General features: G+C 36.4%; 1 protein-coding gene and 1 long non-coding RNA gene across 6 annotated transcripts in view; one reads left to right on the top strand and one right to left on the bottom strand.

Moving 5' to 3' along the window:
- RASA2 (RAS p21 protein activator 2) overlaps positions 1–21,210 on the bottom strand; it is a 115,982-nt gene that overhangs the window by 42,582 nt on the left and 52,190 nt on the right. For all 5 annotated transcript variants that reach the window (XM_082461203.1, XM_082461204.1, XM_082461206.1 and 2 more), the window contains 4 exons: positions 10,243–10,326; positions 8,501–8,573; positions 5,144–5,220; positions 3,203–3,304 (listed from right to left, as the gene is read on the bottom strand). In XM_082461203.1, coding sequence (XP_082317329.1) covers positions 3,203–3,304; positions 5,144–5,220; positions 8,501–8,573; positions 10,243–10,326 — 336 coding nt within the window. The remainder of the gene's footprint in view (positions 1–3,202; positions 3,305–5,143; positions 5,221–8,500; positions 8,574–10,242; positions 10,327–21,210) is intronic.
- LOC309660567 overlaps positions 16,943–21,210 on the top strand; it is a 412,061-nt gene continuing 407,793 nt past the window's right edge. The window contains exon 1 of the long non-coding RNA XR_014263472.1: positions 16,943–18,700. This is a non-coding gene — a long non-coding RNA (uncharacterized lncRNA). The remainder of the gene's footprint in view (positions 18,701–21,210) is intronic.

Below are 21,210 nucleotides of genomic sequence, written 5' to 3'. Positions count from 1 at the left end.
CACCCCAATGTTCATTGCAGCACTGTTTACAATAGTCAAGACATGGAAGCAACCTAAATGTCCACTGACAGATGAATGGATAAAGAAGATGTGGTACATATATACAATGGAATAGTACTCAGCCATTAAAAAAGAATGAAATAATGCCATTTGCAGCAACACAGATGGACCTGGAGATTATCATACTAAGTGAAGTTATGTCAGACAGAGAAAGACAAATATCATATGATATCGCTTATATGTGGAATCTTAAAAAAAAAAAAAAAAAGACACAAATGAACTCATTTACAAAACAGAAACAGACTCGCAGACTTAGAGAATGAACCTATGGTTACCAGGGGGGAAGGGTGGGGGGGAGGGAGAGTTAGGGAGTTTGGGATTGACAAGTACACACAGTGCTATATTTAAAATAGATAACCAACAAGGACCTACTATATATAGCACAGGGAACTCTGCTCAATATTCTGTAATAACCTAAATGGGAAAAGAATTTGAAAAAGAATAGATACATGTATATGTATAACTGAATCACTTTGCTGTACACCTGAAACTAACACAACATTGTTAATCAACTATACTCCAACATAAAATAAAAATTTTTTTTAAATGTGTACATTTGTGTAATGAATGGGAAAGAAGGATATATCCATGTTTGCCTATACTTACATAAAATACTTCCACAATCTCAAACTAGTGGCTGCCTCAGAAGAGGGAAAATGGTTAGCTGGGGGACAGGGGCAGGAGATAGACTTTTACCTTTTGAACTGTGAACCATGTGAGTATACTACCTATTCAAAAAGTCTAATCAAATTCTGTGATCTACATATAATAAAGTTAAAACTAGATATTATCAACAGTAATGAGCTAGAATATTAAGATTAGAAAGAATATGCCTGAAATGCTGAAGGTAAATAAAGCTTTTCCTGAGTTTTCATGTAGTTACCATCAACCCCACAAGGGGATGCTGCAGCTCTACAATTGACAAAGGAGGCTGAGTTTTAATTTGACTTAAAAGAAAACTGCATTCACATTTTTATATTTCCTTACATGCAGGGAAGTATAAATGAATTAGCAGATGTTTCTACTTCATGCTGTATAAATTTTAACACATACTTTTGGGCAGGTTACTTTTAAAATATTATTAGCAAAAAAAAAAAAAATCTATGGGAATAAAATTAATTTCTGTTTGTTAGTGTTCTTACATCTTGCCTAGGTAGTTCTACAAATTTTGCCAAATTTGGAGGGCCTGTCTGGAGACCTGTTACTTAAAATAAGGCTATAATGGCACATTTCAAGTTCACTTTGAGGGGCCTTGGGAGGCACAATGACTCACATTTTATTTTGTACCAAATAGCATGGCCTATCATTTTAAAGACTTAATGAACTGAGTTCAGAAATTTTCATTTTAAAATGTATGCTAGGGACTTCCCTGGTGGTCCAGTGGTTAAGAATCCACCTTCCAATGCAGCGGATGCAGGTTCGATCCCTAGTCGGGGAACTAAGATCCCACATGCAGCGGGGCAACTAAGCCCACGCACCACAACTAGAGAGCCCACGTGCCGCAACTACTGAGCCCGCATGCTCTGGAGCCCACACACCACAACTAGAGAGAAGCCTGTGCAGTGCAATGAAGAGCCCACGCACCGCAACGAAGATCCTGCGTGCCACAACTAAGACCCGATGTGCCAATTAATAAATAAATGAATAAATATTTTTTAAACAGTATGCTAATTTTATAGAAGGTGGAAGAAGATTGGCAGGGGTGAATGACAAGCCTCAAATGTTCATCAATTTTTCACAGTGACCAAGTTTCCATCTATGGACACATTTTGGAAATTACAGCGTATAAAATGCCACCATAAAGACTAATAAATCTTAGATCTGCATTAGCAAGAGGTAAAAATAAAACAAAATTTTTGAGACTCTAAATATCAATCTAGGGACTTCCCTGGTGGCCCAGAGGCTAAGACTCCGTGCTCCCAATGCAGGGGACCTGGGTTCAATTCTTGGTTAGGGGAACTAGATCCCACATGCTGCAACTAAAAGATTCTTCATGCCACAATTAAAGATCCCGTATGCTGCAACTAAGACCTAGGATGGATGGATGGATGGATGGATGGATGTATGGATGGATGGATGGATGGATGGATGGTTGGATGGATGGATGGATAGATAGATAGATCGATAGATAGATAGATAGATAGAAATAAGTATCAGTCTACTACGGAGAACTGTTTGAGGACAACAGAGTCCAAAGTGAAAAATGCCTGACGGCACTCAGGAGAAGCAAAATCCTAAAGACAAATGAGACTGCTGTCCACAGTAAGAAACATCTGAACACTCAGTTTCAACTCCTCTTCCAGGCAACTGAAACCGAGCCCTAAAAAGGGGGCTTTAAGAGGCAAATGAGAAAGGCATGCTGTTTATACTCAGTTGAAACCCAAGTCTAGCATGAGGGCTACTGGGCAACCTACTGGAGGGGAAAGGATATACACTTTTAGGTGCTGTAGACAGAAAAAAAAACAATAGTTTCACACTGATTCTACTAAGGAAACTAACATCAGTTTAATGTCCGAACATTAACATGAGTTTAATGTCACTATTAGAAGTCACGAAAAGGTAATATTGTAGCCAATATTGAGCCACTAGAGCTCCTGAAAAGTGTGTTAACTGGATCAGCTCAACAACATCTAGATCATATAGGCATTTAGAAAATAACATCAGAGCCATCCATGGTGCATTTCAATGGGATCTGGGGTAGGAAAATCACTGGTGAGATCCCGTAAACAGCTGAATCCCTACAATAAACCTTTTGCTTTCAAACATCTACAGTTCCCATGCCCATCTTCTGAACTATAGATGCTGATTTGTGATCAAGCATCTTCTCACATGGGCAACTCTTACGTAATGTTTGAAATGTTTTATATTTTTTCTTTAGAGTTAAGATTAAGTTTTGAACAGGAAAATATTCCTAGACAATTCAGTTCTTCTATCTCAGTACCAGAGGACAAGTCATAAAACTAATATAATTGTACTTATATTTCTGCAACAATAAATAAATGGCCAAATCAGTTAGTGTTAATGACTTTGGGCTTATCCATTAAAAACTTAAAATATGCTCAAAGTAAGCATTTATTTGCACATACAGTGCATGAAAGGGGATGACCTACTATGCAGTTCACTACAATGTTTGTCTTCTTACCAGGCTTGATGAGAAGCATCATTTCTTAACACGTTCACAGGAACCTTAATCTCACCGAGGAAAACATCTTGGACCAGGTTTCCATTGTTCCACAAGTCGATCCTGAAAATTTAAAAACTGGCTTTATTTTTTGCAAACAATGTGTAAGAGAACGCACATGACCAAAAAGCTTCAAATTACTATGATTCGTATTATAGCATTAATTTACGGTTCTGGGTACTTCTGCCATAAGCATCTTTGCCACAGACATCTTTGCCTCAGGCACTTTTTGCCGCAAACATTTTCACCACATAACTAATTGGTCAAAAGGCAATTCTGTGATAAAAGATAAAATAAAGAAATAAGAGAGACATTAAAAAAAGACACAAACATAAAACATAAAAAATAAACAACAAAATTAAAAAGACTTTATTGCAAAATACAAAATTTATTTCAATACATTCAAAATGTGTGTAAATTCATGGCAATGCTGCACAAATACTGATTCTATTTTGTGGGCTGTACCTAAACGCTTATCTTCCAAGCCTTTTGTTCACAGTATTTCACACGTTTTTGTTTTTGCTTCTTGATTTGTCTCCTCATTCAGCATTGCACTTTTTTCCTAAAATTTCTTCCTTCGTTAAGAGAGGTATGCGTTTCCAAACACTAGGATGCGTATTGGTTTCTGAGTTTTGTACTGAAGCCTCCACACGGTTGTTTGTTCTTGCCATAGTGTCACATGTCTGCTGATGGATGCTTCGAAGTCCTATGCGAAATGTGGCTTTGACTCTGTGCCTTTCAGGCCCTCAGACTCTTTCTCCTCCAATGTGGTGTGTTTCAAAATAAGAAACCAACTCTTGGGGCAAATCACCGTCACCTGTCCGCTCAATGAAGCTATCAATAACGTCGATAACCAGGAGAAACGCTAACACATTTCAACCAGTTGAAACCAAACTGTCAATCAGTTATTTTATTTTTCACAGCAAAGCTGACTTATGGCCAATTAGTCATGTGGCGAAAATGTCTGTGGCAAAAATGCCTACGGCAAAGATGCTTATGGCGAAAGTACCAGACATAATTTTACATGCTTAAAAACAAGAGATGTTAGCATTGTCTTATACCTCACTATCTAAACTAAGAAAGCAGAATACTGCAGTAGCTTTTACTTAAAAGCATAGAAAGTGACTATCTTAAATAATCTAAAAGAAAGCACTTAAGTTTCTTAGTTTCAAAGTCTACGCTTTATTTTAACCTGTAAAAATAAGGACTACAGAGTTCCTTTTTTGTTTTTGAGAAAAGAAACCAACACAAGACTACAGTTTCTTTCTCAATTAAAACCAGTTAATATGTAAAGATAGGTGATTTAGAAAAATACATTACCTGATCATTCCAAACATGTGATTAATACACCCTTTAGATGAACACACTGTTAACAACACCACACCTATACATGCATTTACAAAACTTTCCCCTCCCAAACAGCATAGATATTTAAGACCTAGGAAATAGCACAAACTTCAAACACATGCACCTGTTGAATCATCTTACAAGACTTCTTACCTCACTGAAATTTCTGTTAGACAGCAGATATGTTAAGAAGAATAAAAAAATTATTTCTAAATTGGCTAATATATAATTACTTTTCTATATATTCTTTGCATCCATTATGCTATGATTTAGAAATTTAAGGAGCAATTAAATTCGGGAAAAACTAAAAATATAACAAAATAGGTGAAAATTAGCTCATTTTATTTTTAAAATAAATACACCTTAACTATTAGTGCAAAGAAATCGGATTTTGAAAAGATTATTTGGATCTAAATTAGATGCACATTCCTCTAAGTTTCATCAATTAACTTGCTAAAGAGAATTCTGTTAAGCTTGAGTCACATTTTTTAGTTAAATTTAGGATTTTCTTTTGGCACAGAACATAGCAATTCTGTAAAACCCCAAGACACATACCTAATTTCCAGCTTTTCAATGTCCTCCTCTTCTACTTGAAACTGGGACTTTCTGGTGTAACTACTGGATCTGGTTACCTATAAACAAAATATTTTAGTAAAAAAAATTTTTAAATATCTTTCTCTCACATGAACTTTAAAAAACTATCATCCCTAAAATGTTCAACTGTGTATATTATAAACAGAGGAAAATGCCTAAGTAATATTTTACCCAAAAGCTAAATACAAAAACAGCTATGGAAATAGCAGAGTGGCAAGAATAAGGTGGCAAAAAAATATCAAAATCAACCTTACCTCCATACCCTTCCTTATCAACTCAATCTATGGCAACACTGGGTTCTCTGGCTCATATGTAATCTCTTGGTGACTCAGAGTAAAAGTGTTCTATTTCAGAGAAGCTGCATAGGCTAGGAACTGTTTGAAGACCTTCCCACATTTCTCAAGATACCAATGCCACCCGTACACTTCCTTCTCACGTTTTTACCAAAAACATCAAGGCCGTTGGCAGGAACTTCCTCAACTACTGTCCACCTGAACGTGTCCGTTCCCACACAGGCCTGTTTACTTGATGAGCGTTCTCATCCTCTTCCAAACAAGAGGATGAGATGATCCTCCTCTCTTCTAAGACTGCTCCGTCCCCACACGGTATGCAGTAATAAGCACGCAGTAAACACGCAGCAAGCATTTGATCTATTTTAATTACAGCTTTCTTGACCAGACTGTTCACCTCATTCAAGCCTAAGAAAAATTCTCCCCTTAAATTATGGTCTTGCTATCTCTCTCCTTTCACAGACAAATATCTCAAAACTGTTACCCATCCTTACAGCCTCCACTTCCTCACCACCCACTCACTACAGTAACTCCTTATAATCTGACTTCCTCACAGATCACCCTCCTCAAACCCCTCTCTTAATCATCAAGTCTGACGATGAAATTCTTAGCTCTCACCTTCCTTGACCGCTTTATCTGGACAAGTGACCATACAACCATATTCCCTTTCCCCAGAGCTACTCTGCTCTTTGAGTTCACCCAGCACTATCCTGGCTATCTTCTGCTCTCTTGGCTTCTTCCTCTGGTACTTCTTCCTCAGAACCTATAAATATGGGTTTCCTCCAGGGTTTTATATTTTATTTTGCTCTAAGAGCTGCAGCACAGTGCTGTACAAAGTGCTTTCACATCCATTATCTCTTTTATTCATCAGAACACTGCTCTGAAGCAGGCAGGGCTAGATTTATTATCCTCATCTTGAAAATGAGGAAGCTAAAGTACAGAAATTAAGAGACATACTCAAAGTCAAATACTTAATATGTGGCAGAACTAACCTTCTTCACTTTTTTCCTTTATTGTATACCTCTATTCCCTTGGCTTTCTTTCCTGACTTGCTGTAAGCAATTCTTGATTCTTTATCTACAACCATCACCCATCTCAGTCATGAACTTCCTATGGGAGGATTTTACATATCTGAGTTCAAGCTCATTATGCCCCAAACTGAACCACTTCTGTTTTCCTTCTTAACTTTTTCTATTTTTCCAGATTTGAAATCATGAAGACAACATCTGAGTCCTCATTTACTCTCTTCTTCTATAACCAATTTGTTATCTTGCCATCTGCAGTTTCTTTCTCATCCATCTCTTCCTCTCATTTCCATATTACTCTCTTGAATCAGAGCCCCCCCCCCCGCTTTCTGCTTTTTCCTTTTTTAAAAAAACACCTAAGCTACAACAGTCTCTTGATCTCTGTTCTCTCTCTCAGCCATCTGGCCCACAGATCATGGTTAACTCTTCCCCAAACAGTGCATTACTCATTACTTCCAGGTTCAAAAACATTCAAAGGCTAACATAGCACTTCAGCCTGGCTCGCAAGGCCTTTCATTAGTTGGTCCTACTCCCCATTATTCCCTTTTAGTCAAATCACTACTTGCTACTCTTTGGACATAACTTTCTGCTTTTCTGTCTCGATGTCTCTGCTCAAAATGTTCCTTCTCTAATACTCTTTCCTCTGGCTTAACTCACCTAGAGCAGAGCTACCCAGTATCTACTACTGCATTTTACTGCTGCGTGTGTGCACGCATGTGTACGCTTTGGGTCTCCTGCTCTCACTAGAGGACAGAGATTGGACTTTTATCTTTATAATCAACTCAACAAAGGGCTCTTTGAATGAATGGTTCAAGGCCTAATATGTATGCTTGCACATAGCAAACAGGTCAGGTCTTGACTGTCAAAAGACCATCTGCTTGCTGCTGCAAGTCGCCCCTTCTTGGTTTTCTCCAGGCTAGATGTAACAGCCATTTTTAAGTACAGAACAACTGAACTGAGGAAGTCCTGAGCTGGGAAATGGGGCGTCTCACACTGGCGCACTTTCTTTTGTTTTCTTTCTTCCTTGCCTCCACCCCCCACAATTCCTCCTACTTCAATCTTGGCATTTCTTCAACTGTGTTCCCTTATTAAAGTACAGTAATCAGGCATGGCTAGATGTGCCCTCGCTCTTTTCACTTTGAAACATCAAAAAAAACACACACAAAAAGAAGGAAAAGCACAAAACGTAACTCTTTTTTTCAAATCTTCCCTACATGGTAATCTCAACTGCAAAATATTCTATGGGTAGAACACAATCTTTTAGAATAGAGTTTGATTATTTTTGTTTTTTTCCTATAGTTTTCTAATAATATGAAAAAGGATTTATTTAACAAATGCTCCACAGTAAAGAACTCCAAAGCACTGTATTTTGGGCAACTTCAAGGCAGCTGAAGTTCTCTGTGAAAATAAGCATGTGTCCATAGAGTGATTTAGCTAAAAAGAACTTAATAATAGTAAGGCCTTAATCATGTAATACTTTATAGTCTCAAAGCATTTTCACATTTGAACCTCCTAAAAACTCTGCGTTAGGTAGGGATGCTACTGTTTTCTCTTACAAAATTATCCTTTCACAGGATAAGAAATTTGAGTCTCCCATGTAGTGATCTGTTCAAACTCAACTGGGACCAGAACCCAGATCTACCAAGTGATATCGTCCTTATTTAACTAGTGGTTTTCAAATAATATTCTGCAGAAGAGTCCTGGGGCCACTGCATGTTAGGTCAGGGGCTGGATAAGGTAGGGTTCTGTGTGAAGGGGGTTGTGATATTGAGGATGACTGAAGAGTAGGTGTGGTCCTAGATCTCCCCATCCTCAAATCAATCAGAGTTCTGCCTTTATTTGTTTTATGCACTGGGCCTCTACTGTGTTACACTGTGGTTCTACTGCTTAGAAATGCTTAGTTGCATTAGTTAATAAAATTATGACTATGGCCAGAATTTGAAAAAAGAAGTAAATCAGCATTCAATATTCAATGTTAACATTTAAATAAAACAAAATGTTACCTCAAAGTAAAAGATTTCATTAAACTGCGGATTGCTTGTTTTCTTCTTTACTTTTGTCTTCTTTTGGTCATTCCTGTTCCAATGTGGTAGAGTTTTACCTTGTAGAACTTAATAGTACACAATTATAAAACATGCTATTTCCAACCAGGGAGCCTGACCTCTTTCTGTTTAACTGTTAAGATGACTCGGGGAAGGCAGTAGCTTTAAATATTACTTGGGGGGAAAAAAACTGAGGTGTCTCTAAAACCTCAAATCAAAGAATACACAAATTTTGTATATCTGATATATGCCAAGATTTCATTATTCTATGGCTATACTAGATTGACTGCCAACCTTATTTCAGGGGTTTTTAATAACACATTCTATTATACAAGCAACTCGAAATAAATGGTAGAAGGAAGACAATGAGATTCAGAGTACCTTTATCTATGTTGAAAAATACCAGAGGAACACGAAAAGCATTCTTAGTTTACTTCTTGGGCTTCAGCTACAATGTGGCTTTTTAAAAAAACCTTTTATTTTGAAATAACTACAGATTCAGAGGAGGTTGCAAAGAAATGTACAGGGAAGTCCCATGTTACCTTTCCCCAGCCTCCGCCAATGGTAACATCCTCCAAATGACAGTACAATATCAAAACCAACAGTGACTTTTTAAAACAAATTCACAAGCCAAATAATTTCTATCTGTACATTACTAAGCAATTACACTAAAGAATCTATTAGGTATTGATTATAAACAAGAACAAAAACCAAAAACAGCTCCACTAGATTAAACATTTTTAACACACAAAACTCAATCCCTCTGATAGTATGAATGTTATAGGATTGAGTATCTGCTTTTAGCAAACAGGTCAGGTTTCTATTTTTAAATATAAAACCATCTATAATAATAATAGGATACTATTGTTTGAGAACCCAATAAGTACCAGGCGTGGTGCTTTACATACATAGGGACAAACACATTTTTCAAAGTGACTTACTGGTGATTTTCTAAAAAATAAGAATACATAGCTTGGGGTTGGGAAGAAGCAGTGCATGTCTATGTGTATATACATGTGTTTGTGTAGAGGGAATAGTATGCTCTTTGTTTCCTGATTCTAAACCTTCAAGTTGTAGACAAATTTCAGACTAGTCAGGCTCTGAAAGAAACCATAATGAAATTATAAAATAGAAAATACTACAAAGTGTGATAGATTTTCCATAAATTATCATAAGTAATTAAAATCAATGATACAGTGCACTTCACCATGTTCTGGTACTTCAGCAGTTTGTCTACAGCTTGGAATTCTCTCTGTACAGCACAGATGCCATGAGCAAAAAAGGTATTTTTAGTCCTGAGTTGTTTTCCAGATAAAAATATAGAAATTCCTTTGCTATTTTGAGCTAGTATTTATTAAAACAGGATTCTACCTGCAATAAAGTCTAAGACGTTTGAAACTAGGAAAACTGATGATGAATGAAGGTCAGGTTTATGTTTTAAAGTACATTTTAACTACTATAAGACACAGGTTGCTCCCCATAGCCTAAGAGTCTGGCAGATTTGAAATGGCACTCATTTTCTTTTATAAAAATAGGAGTTGATTGTTTGCAAGTGAATAATAGAACTAACTGAAGACTTTTCTTTCAAAGCATTCGTTACTTTGTGTCATAAATAGCTATTTAGCAAGTTCTCTTAGAACTTTAATTTTGTAATTGTTAAACTTTAAAACTTAAAAATCTAATACTAATTCAATAAACATTACCTAGAAGGGCCCACAAGAGAAACTGTTGCATAAGGGTCACAGCTTTGTCCATTTATGAGAGGCAACCCATGGCATGCCTTGACACTAAGGAAGCATAAAGAAAAATTAACGTTATTATATTCAAGTTAAACAACATAAAACATTTATATTCAAGTTAAACAACCTAAAACATTATCTTTAAATACGAATTAATACATTGAAAGGGTTAAAATTGTTTTCCACATGTCTGAAGTTGTATGCCTATATACCACCTACCCAAACATATGTACATATGCATTTATTTACTTTCGCTGTATTTCCAAATAGGACTAGACCACCACAGTCAGTACTGAGACTACCAAATAATATTTGGATATACACAAGGTCTATCCAACAAGGTACACGCTGTGGTTTGATAATACATTAAAACTATTGCGGCTTCTAAAAAGGAAAAGAAAGCTGTGTGAACCTTAAAGGAGACACTACAAACCAAGTCAAATCTGTGGCATCACATCCTCTGCTAAAGCATGAATGAGAAACAAGGAAACAACTGTGGTTTCCACTTAAAATCTGATTCATAAACAAAGGGCAAGCCACATACAGTTCTGCAGCCTTTTATTCTGACTCTCAGTAACAGCTCCTGCATCATTCTGTAGAAAAAGTTTTAGACCATAAAAACCAAGGTCATCTCATCCACTCCATGACAACACAGTCATTGGTATTTACAGAGAACACAGAATCTGACTTAATGACCTGCTCCTCAAATTTTCTCTTTATTGAGTTCACGAATTTAGTTTAGCATCTAAAGGTGTGCATTTCCCAGTGCCTACAAGAAACTCCTGAGTGTTAGTGAAAAGTATTCTTTGTTGAAAGATGTGGGCTATTGAGCAACATCCTAATTTCTCTCCACAACCCACAGATCATATACGTGGGTGAGGTGCAAATGGTGTGCTGCCGAGTAAAGAAAGAAATGATAATATGACTCATTTCTATTAAATTGGGTATCAAAAATCAAATTTAAAAAATTTCTGAAACTAACCAAAGAAAGTACAGGCCAAGATAACAATTCTGGTTATTAACGTCAGGCCTGGGTACAGTCAAATTTTCCCACTGTACATACTGTTTGAAATTTACGCTTCTCAGGCTAAACCTCAAAATGATACCTGATTTTGATATAGTATTTGCAGTTTACTATTTATTTTCACAAAATGCATCAAACTCTCACAACTGCCTTTGAGAAGGGTATCATCATGCCATTTTAAAGAAGAAAGTAAGGCTCAAAAAGCTTACGCGAGAAAGTAACAAAATAAGGCTAAAGAGGTAATACAACTTGTGAGAAGTGGGCCGAGACTCAACTTCTACTTTCTTAACCCCATTTCTAAAATTTAAGTCCTCCTACAGTCCCACTGTGCCTGAATATACTGTATTACTTTCCTTCTAATACCAAATTTACCTCATGTAAACACTAATTATGTAAAATCCTAATCATAAAAATTCACTATAATTTTATGAGGTATAAAAACACTGAGAGGACTTCCCTGGTTGCACAGTGGTTAAAAATTCGCCTGCCAATGCAGGGAGCACGGGTTCGAGCCCTGGTCCGGGAAGATGCCACAGAGCAACTAAGCCTGTGAGCCACAACTACTGAGCCTGCACTCTAGAGCCCATGAGCCACAATTACTGAGCCCACGTGCCACAACTACTCAAGCCCGCGTGCCACAACTGCTCAAGCCCGCGCACCTAGAGCCCGTGCTCCACAATAAGAGAAGCCACCACAATGAGAAGCCCGTGCACTGCAACGAAGAGTAGCCCCCGCTCGCCGCAACTAGAGAAAGCCTGTGCGCAGCAACAAAAACCCAACTCAGCCAAAAACAAACAAACAAATAAATAAATAAATAATTTAAAAAAAAATAAAATTAAAAAAAAAATGAGAATAATGGTGACTTCCCTGGTGGCGCAGTGGTTAAGAACCTGCCTGCCAATGCAGGGGACACGGGTTTGAGCCCTGGTCTGGGAAGATCCCACATGCCGCGGAGCAACTAAGCCCGTGCGCCACAACTACTGAGCCTGCGTGCTGCAACTACTGAAGCCCACGCGCCTAGAGCCCATGCTCTTCAACAAGAGAAGCCACTGCAATGAGAAGCCCGCTCACCGCAATGAAGAGTAGCCCCTGCTCGCTGCAACTAGAGAAAGCCCATGAACAGCAATGAAGACCCAACGCAGCGAAAAATAATAAATAAATAAAATAAATAAATTTATTTTAAAAAAATGAGAAAAATGCTGTTCAGTATACAAACACTTCTATAAGAATACCTACAAACCAAAAAAAAATACCCATAATCCAAAAGTATGAGTCTATAAAAATAATCAGAAGTACTCAATTTTTAAATCTAAGTATAAAAATTGGGTTTTCTGACACACAAGTAGTATTATTAAATACAGATTATTTTATTTGTTGCGTATGTTATGAAATATTTTCCTAATTACCTAGGATACAACTATTCTTCTAATTGGAAAATCAAGCAATTTCATGTCATAAACCATGGATAAGCTGAAAACGAATGTTAAAACAACCTTAGTATGCTAAATTATCTTGTATTTTATTTATATATGACACATAACGTATTTGATATTGACACATTTTTTAGGAATTACAAAGGAAAATAAGTTTAGTCCAAACTTGTTTATAGTACAGAATGATCTGATTGTTTTCCTTGGATTTTTTTTTTTTTTTTAACTAAAAGACAAATATTAACTTCTACATACAGGAGTACGTAGTACAGGGAGTAACAGGAACAGATTTATCCTCCCACCTCAAACACTTAAAAAAAAAAAAAAAGGGTAGTATCAGCAGCTCAGGACAGTGATCTCTGATGGGGGAATAAACAAAGTGAGCCCTCTAACTGTCCCAGCCTACTGTTAGATGGCCTCCCTGCGAAGAAAGGAAGGGCTGTCAGCTGGGGAAGGCCAAAGTGACTAGAGTTCCCAGGGCAGAGTACTGGAGGAAAGAAAGCTGCACAGAGAGAAAGAAACCTCCAGAGAGCTACGAAAGTACTGGTCCCCCCACCCACCCATACCCGGAGTCTCCAGCTGAGCGCTGATAAACATACACATGTGAGGAAACTCTCTGAGGCTGGGGAAAGAACCATTAGAAAAGAGCAGAGGGAACAATTCCAGAAGCCCACAAATGACTAGCAAGAGATCCCATGGGCCACAGTAAAAAGCTGGTAATTATGGGTGCTGCCACAGTAGTGGGAAAATATTAGTCCCAGACTAAAGGCCACTCTTGTTCCATCTAACAAAGCTTATAAGCAAACCACAAATGAATCAAACTGTTTCCAAGTAACTAAGTCTTCAAGTATATTCATAGGAATACAAAAATATCCAGCAACTTCACAATATCTAGCATCCAACAGAAAATAACCAGGAACACAAAGAATCAAGAAAATACAACCCATGATGAAAAAGAAAAACAAATCAATAGTAACAGATCCAGAAATGACACAGTTGATAGAATTAGTAGACAAGGACATGAAAAAAGTTATCATAACTATATTTCATATGTTTGGTAGAGACACAGAAGACATTAAATTTTGAAAGTCTACAAGGTTTGACATGAAAAACACACTGAGTGGCATTAACAGAAGATTAGATATGGCAGAAGAAAAGATTAGTAAACATGAAGACAGAGTAACAGACACATTACATAGATATGTGAATGGCCTAAGCATGCCAATTAAAAAGCAGAGATTTTCAGACTGGACAAAAAAAGTTATACAGTGCCTTTAAGACTCCTTTAAATATAAGATAAAATTAAGTTAAAAGTAAAAAAAGTGGAAAAATATATACCATACTAATACTAATTAAAAGAAAGCTGATTTAATGGGTAATGACAACCCAAATGTCCATTAGCAAGGGTTTAGCTGACTAAATTATAGTATCTATAGGATGGAATTCTAGGTAGTTGTCAAAAAGAATGAGGTAAATCTATTCTCTAATTACTGTGATATGGAGTGATCTTCAGGATATATTCTTAACTGAAAAAAGAGGAAGTTACAGAACTCTATACTCTGTGTAAGAATGGAGTGAGAAAACGAATATATTTTAATTTTTATTTATACATGTGCATATATTTATTTGCTTGTACTTGTAAAAATACTGGAATGAAAGGCCAAAACTTTTAAATATAGGAGTTAGGAGGGTAGAGGACTGGGAATGGACTTATTCAAAGATACCTTTATATAGTTTTGAGTTTGGCAACATAGAAAACTTTTACATTTCAAAAGTAAGATTAAACTTAAGAAATAACCCTTAAAAAGTAAAGAAAAAACAAAAACAAACCTGAGAAACCACTAAAAAAAAAAAAGGGAATTAGTTCAAAGGACTAGAGCACAGTATTTGATTCTATATCCTTAGTGATATATTCTATATTCTTAGAACAAACAGAGCAGTAAGACCTCTAAAACTTCATTCAGTAACCTAATTATCAGTGGTAATACTGGTATTATTATTTTGAATCTATTGTCTATATCTTCAAAGATAATGTAAATAAATAATTATGTTGTTAAGTATTTATGTAAAGTTAGGGATTAAGATTTCCAATGTTAGAGGAAAGAGATACCAGTATAAAATCAAAGTTAGATTAAAAATCTTGTAATATTAAATTTAGAAACATGAAAAAAAAGAAGGCAAGTAAACCAGCCAGCCAGGCAGCCAGAGTGGCTATATTAATATCAAAGTAGATTTTGCAACAAAGAATATTACCAATATTAGAAATAAAGAGGGTTATTTTATAATAATGAGTTCAATTTATCAAGCAGACATAAAAATCCTAAATGTTAAGTTCCTATTATAGCTGTAAAACAAATGAAGCAAAAACTGATAGAACTGCAGGGAGAAACTGACAAATCCACAAATAGTTAGCAATTTCAACACCCAATAAAGCAATTAAGAATGAAAGTTTAAACAATACTGTCAACCAACCTAACATAATTAACATTTATAAAAAACAGTGTATCCACCAAAAGCAGAAAACACTCTTCAAATGCACACAAAACATGTACCAATATAAACTATATTTTGGGGACAAAAAATAAGTTTTGGTAAACTTTAAAGTATTCAGATCATATAAAATATGTTGACAACAGTGGAATTAAATTAGAAATCAGCAACAAAAAGATATCTGGAAAACCCTCAAATATTTGGAAACAAAATTAACTTCCCTCTAAATAATCCCATGGGTCAAAAAATAAAAGAAAAATTATAAAGTATTTTTAAATGAATGAAAATGAAAACTCAGTATATCAAAATTTGTGGGATCCAGCTAAAGTAGTACTTAGATGAAAATGGATAGCACTAAGGAAAGAAGAAAGATTTCCAATCACTGACCTCAGCATCAATCAAAAGAAACTTTAAAAAGAAGAGCAAATTAAACCCAAAATAAATAGAAATAATAAAAGTGAAAAATCAATAAAAGAGAAAACAGAAAATATATAAAAACAATAAAATCAAAAGCCATTTCTTTAAGAAGGTCATTAAAATTGATAAACCCCTAGCTACACTGATTAGGAAAAAAAGAGTGAAGACACAAATTACCAACATTAGGACATCACCATGAAGTCTACACATATTAAAGGGTTAAAAAGGAATAACTGAACAACTTTATACAAAGAATTGTACAACTCAGATTAAACGGTCAAATTCCTTGAAAGATACAAACTACCAAAATTACTAAAAAAAATTGTTTTTGAATAATTATGTATCTATTAAAGAAGTTGAATTCCTGGTTAAAAACCTTTCCAACAAAAAACAAAACAAAAACATTCCAGGCCCAGATGGCTTCACTTGTGAATTCATATATTAATCATATAAAAAATAAATTACATCAATTCTATAGACACTCAGAAAATCGAAGAGGAGAAAATACTTCCCAATTCATTCAAAGAGACCATTAATATCCTGATTCCAAAACCAGACAAAGACATTACAAGAAAAGTACAGACCAATATCCTTCATGAAGAGATGCAAAAATCCTTAACAAAATTTCAGCAAATCAAAGCCAGCAATACATGACAATATTAACACAACATGACCAAGTGGACGCTGGCTTAACATTCAAAAATCAATCAACAAGGTTCACCATATTAACAAATAAAAACAAAAAAAGCATAAGATCGTTTGAATATCCATCCCTGATAAAAATTCTCAGCAAACTAGGAACAAAAGGGAACTTTCTCAACCTGATGAAGGACGGCTAACATTGTACTTACTGGTAAAAAACCGAAGGTTTTCTCTCTAAGATAAGGAATAAGACAAGGATGTCTGCTCTCACAACTTCTATTCAACATCGTACTGGAGGTTCTGGCCAGTACAATAAGGTAAGAAGCAGAAATAAAAGGTATCCAGACTGAAAAGGAAGAAGTAAAACTCTATTCATAGAGGACACAATTGTCTATGTACAAAATTCAATGGAATCTATTTTTAAAAAGCTAGTAGAACTAATAAGTGAATGTAAAAAGGTTACAGGATACAAAACAATTTTTAAAATTTCCATATAGTAGCAACAACCATATATTCAATTTGTCTCAAGTTTCTCTCCTCAGGTTCTTTCCCTCAGCCTGTTTCTCTAATATAAAGATCACTGCCTGGACTTCAAGTCACTCTGTACCTATCTAATTTTTCTGTTTTTCTCTCCAAATTTCTTGACCTCCCCACTCACTCCTCACCCTACTGTCATTCTCCTCATGAAGGTCCCCTGAGTGTCAAATGCTATCCATGTTTTTCAGGGCTCCTCTCACTGGACTTCTTAGCTGCATGCAATATTCCTGATCACTCTCTCCTTGAAAACCTCTTCTCTCTTGGTTTCCTTGACCCTCACTCTCCTAACATCCCTCATATCACCTATCTGTCTCCTTCATGTTCTCCTCACATGTTTTTCTACATCTACTGCTGGATTTGCTCTCAGTCAACTGTTCTCTTTATGCTACATAACCTCCCTTAAGCCTACTTCTATCACATGTATTCTTATGGCCACAACTACCATCAACCATACATTTCTATATGAGATCTCACCACAGAGTTAAAGATTTTTATATCTAAATGCCTGATGGAAATGAAATCCCTACCTAGATGTTCAAGAGCAGCTAAAACTCAACTCATTACCATCTCTTATTAAAGCAGCTTCTCTTCCAGTATTTTCTCTTCATTGTGCATACCACCACCAAGCAACACAATCTAGAAATCTAGAGCCACACTTAAATTCTCCTTCCTCCTCACTTTCTATATCTAATCAATCAGTAAGTTTCAGTGATTCTACTCTTTAAATATTACTTCATCTGGCCTCTTTTCTCACATCTGCAACTATTGCTCTGGCACAGAAGCCATCACCTCCGACTTGGATCACCCTAACACCCTTCAAATTCACCTTTCTATACTTACTGCTGTCACAAATCTGATCTTTCTAAAATGCAAATTTGTCCATACTCTATTGTCTACAATCTTCCAATAGTTCCATAAGCTCATATAAGTTTTATAAGGTCACATGGTACATAAGCGCCTCTTAAGATCTAGCTCCTGCCTATTTACCAATTTCTGACCAATCTTTGACTCAAGGTTCATATATTAGGCAACATCAAACTGCTTTTAATTATACACACACACAAACACCATGCTGTTTCTTGCCTCCATATTTTTGCCTATACTATTCTTTCCTTCTGGGGGGAAAAAAAAAACCCTCACTTTTTCTAGGCAAGCTTCTTTCTCTTCATCTTTTAAGAAGACAGTGTTACCTTTCGTCATTTAGTTGTTTTAAAATTTATTTAGTGCCTATTAAGTGCCAGATGCTGGGGCCATGAGGTGAATAAGACAAACACGGCCCATGCCCTCATGGAGCACAGAGTCTACCTGAAGAAAGAGATAACAAGCAATAAATGAAAAATAATAATAATTAGAAATACTGGCAAGTGCTATGGAAGAAAAAGAATAGGGTACCCTATTTTAGAGTAAGTGATATTTAAGTTGAAACTTAAAGGACAAGAATGAACCAGCTGGAAGAAGAATGGGCATAAAGGCATTCCAGGCAAAAGGAAAGGCAAATGTACATCTCTGAGCTGGAAGAGTAATGTCACATTTGAAGAAGTGAGAGAAGGCCAGCAAGCATATGAAGAGGAAGCACGCCACAAAATGAAATCAAAGAGGCAGGCCGGGTCACTGGTTCTTATGGGCCACAGAAAGGAGATTGGATTTTATTCTAAAAGCACTGCAAAAATCACTAAGTGTTGGGGCTTCCCTGGTGGCGCAGTGGTTGAGAGTCTGCCTGCCAGTGCAGGGGACACGGGTTCGAGCCCTGGTCTGGGAAGATCCCACATGCCGCGGAGCAGCTGGGCCCGTGAGCCACAGCGACTGAGCCTGCTCGTCTGGAGCTTGTGCTCTGCAACAGGAGAGGCCGCGATGGTGAGAGGCCTGCGCACCGCGATGAAGAGTGGCCCCCACTCGCCTCAACTAGAGAAAGCCCTCACACAGAAACGAAGACCCAACATAGCCAAAAATAAATAAAAAAAAAAAAAAAAAAAAAAAATCACTAAGTGTTTTAAGCAGGAGACTGTCATGATCTAGTTTATGTTTCAGAAGACTGCTCTGGGCTGCTTATAAAGAGAATGGATTGCAGACTGGAAGACCAGCTAAAAGATTATTGAAATAGTCAAGGTAAGAAATGATTGGTGGTTTGAAATAAGGAGGTGTCAGTAAGTATTATTAAAAATTAGAAAATTCAAGAAAAATTTTTATAGAATCAGTAAGAAATAGATCCAATCTTGGGGGAGAGAGAGGAGAAAAGATTTTAAGTGACTCCCATATTTTGGTTTGAGCTGTGGGGAGGAGCTGGATAGATACAAGAATCAATATAGCAGTTTTAGATGTGTTAAATGTGCAATGCTGTGAGACATCGAAGGTAGGTAGACATGTAAGTCTGGAGCTAGAAAAAAGATCTGGGTTGAATGCATAAGGTGTAGACAATTTTTTAAAAACTTTTTATTTTGAAATAATTTCTGACTTCCAAAAAGTTGTTAAATAATATGCAGAGTTCCTGTATACCCATCACCCAATGTTAACATTTTGTGTAATCAGAATAGAATTATAGAAGCAGGAAACTAACATGGATATGATGTTAGTTAATAATAAATAACAAGTTGTATTTAGCTGTCATGTCTCCTTAGTCTCCTCCATCCTAAAACAGTTCCTTACTTTTCCTGCTTTGCCCCATGATCTTGCCAGTACTGGCCAGTTATTTTGTAGAATATCCTTAAATTGAACTTGTCTGATGTCTGTTCATGATTAGATTGAGGTTATGCATCTTGGTATCCTTCTCAATGCAAATTAACAGGAGGTACTGAATGTCTCATTATCAGGGACATTAACTTTGATCACTCAGTTAAGATGGTACCTATCAGACATCTTACAGGGTTATTCTTTGAGACTATGCATATATGCTGTTTGTCATTACACTTATGCTCACTTATTTAGCATCTCTAGATGATTCGTCCCTACACTAATTATTATTGTAGCGTTTGCTAATAGTGATGTTTCTATTTCCATCACTTGTCCTATATTCATCAATAAGGAAAAGCAGTCCTTTCTCTCCCGTGTATTTACTTAATTGTTGTATCAGCATTGGCTCATGGATATTTATTTTATTCTACAGGTTTTAATCCATTATTATCATTACTTATTTTGATGATCAAATTGTCCCAGATTTGGTTATTTGGAGCTCTTTCAAGTTGACTTCAACATCCTTTCCACATGCCCTCATTATTTTTTGAGCAATTCCTTACTTTCTGATTCCATAGATGCTCTGGGCTCATCTTGTATTTTTCTCTGCTCAAACCCTGAAACTAGTCACTGCTAAAAAGACAAAACGAAACAAGACAAAAAAAACCCCTCCACGTTCTTTTTATTGGAGCAGTTCTAATACTGTAGCCATTGGCCACACTTAGCTATTTAAATTATAATTAATTAAAATTAGACAAAATTTAAAATTTAGCTCTTTAGTTGCACTAGTCATATTTCAAGTTTTCAATAAGCCACACAAAGCTAGTGGCCACCGTACTGGACAGTTAAGACATAAACATTTTCATCATCACAGAAAGATCTAGTGCATAGTGCTGACTAGAGAATGGTATTTAGAAGTCAAGATACGGGTGCTAAGTATGCTCATTGCTACTGGGATGACACTGTTTGCAGGCCTTCTCAGTGAACACTCAGAGCTAGTGTACACACACACACACACACACACACCCATATCTATTAGACAATCTTACTTTGAGAAGTCTGCATTCAAAGGAGAGCAGAGAAATGGGGATGGTAGCTGGGAGAGGGGGCTGGAGATGAGGTCTGCGAAGGCATGTCTTTTAGAATGGAAGATCCTAGAACGTGTTTACATGCTGGTGAGAACAATCTAAAAGAGCAGGTAAAGTTGATGAAACAGAAGAAGGGATAACTGAAGGAGCAAAGTCCTTTGTAGGGGAAAGAGAAAGAATCCAGAGTTCAGATGGAAGAATTCACTCCCAACAAGAAAAGGAGCACCTCATCGACTAAAACATAAGGACAAAAAGATGGAGGCCAATACAGGTTTGCAGATCTGGATTCAGGAAGATGTGACCAATTTTCAGTCTGTAGCGATGGAGAATCTCATAGGTGTATTAGAGAAGCACAGTAAAACTCCGTGATAGTTGTAAGTATCCATGTGAGGTTTGTGATCATGAATTTAAAGTAAAATTAGTCTTTCTGTGTGATTTTCTCCAGCAATATTCAGGTGCAGACTGAACACAGAAGTTGAGTTCATTCATATAAAAGAGATATAAATATAAAAGGAAGAGAAGATCAGGGGAGTTTAGGGAAACTGTAAGAAAATGACTATAGTGACAGATCATAGAAAAAGACCTAGAAGAAAGTAAAAATAGGAGCAGGTAAGAAATGTGGTAGAGATTAGCGGAT

The sequence above is a fragment of the Balaenoptera physalus genome (assembly GCF_965194825.1).
Source record: "Balaenoptera physalus genome assembly, chromosome: 4".
NCBI lineage: Eukaryota > Metazoa > Chordata > Mammalia > Artiodactyla > Balaenopteridae > Balaenoptera > Balaenoptera physalus.
The sequence above is the reverse complement of the archived record's forward strand: the minus strand, read 5'-3'. Positions and strand labels throughout refer to the sequence as shown.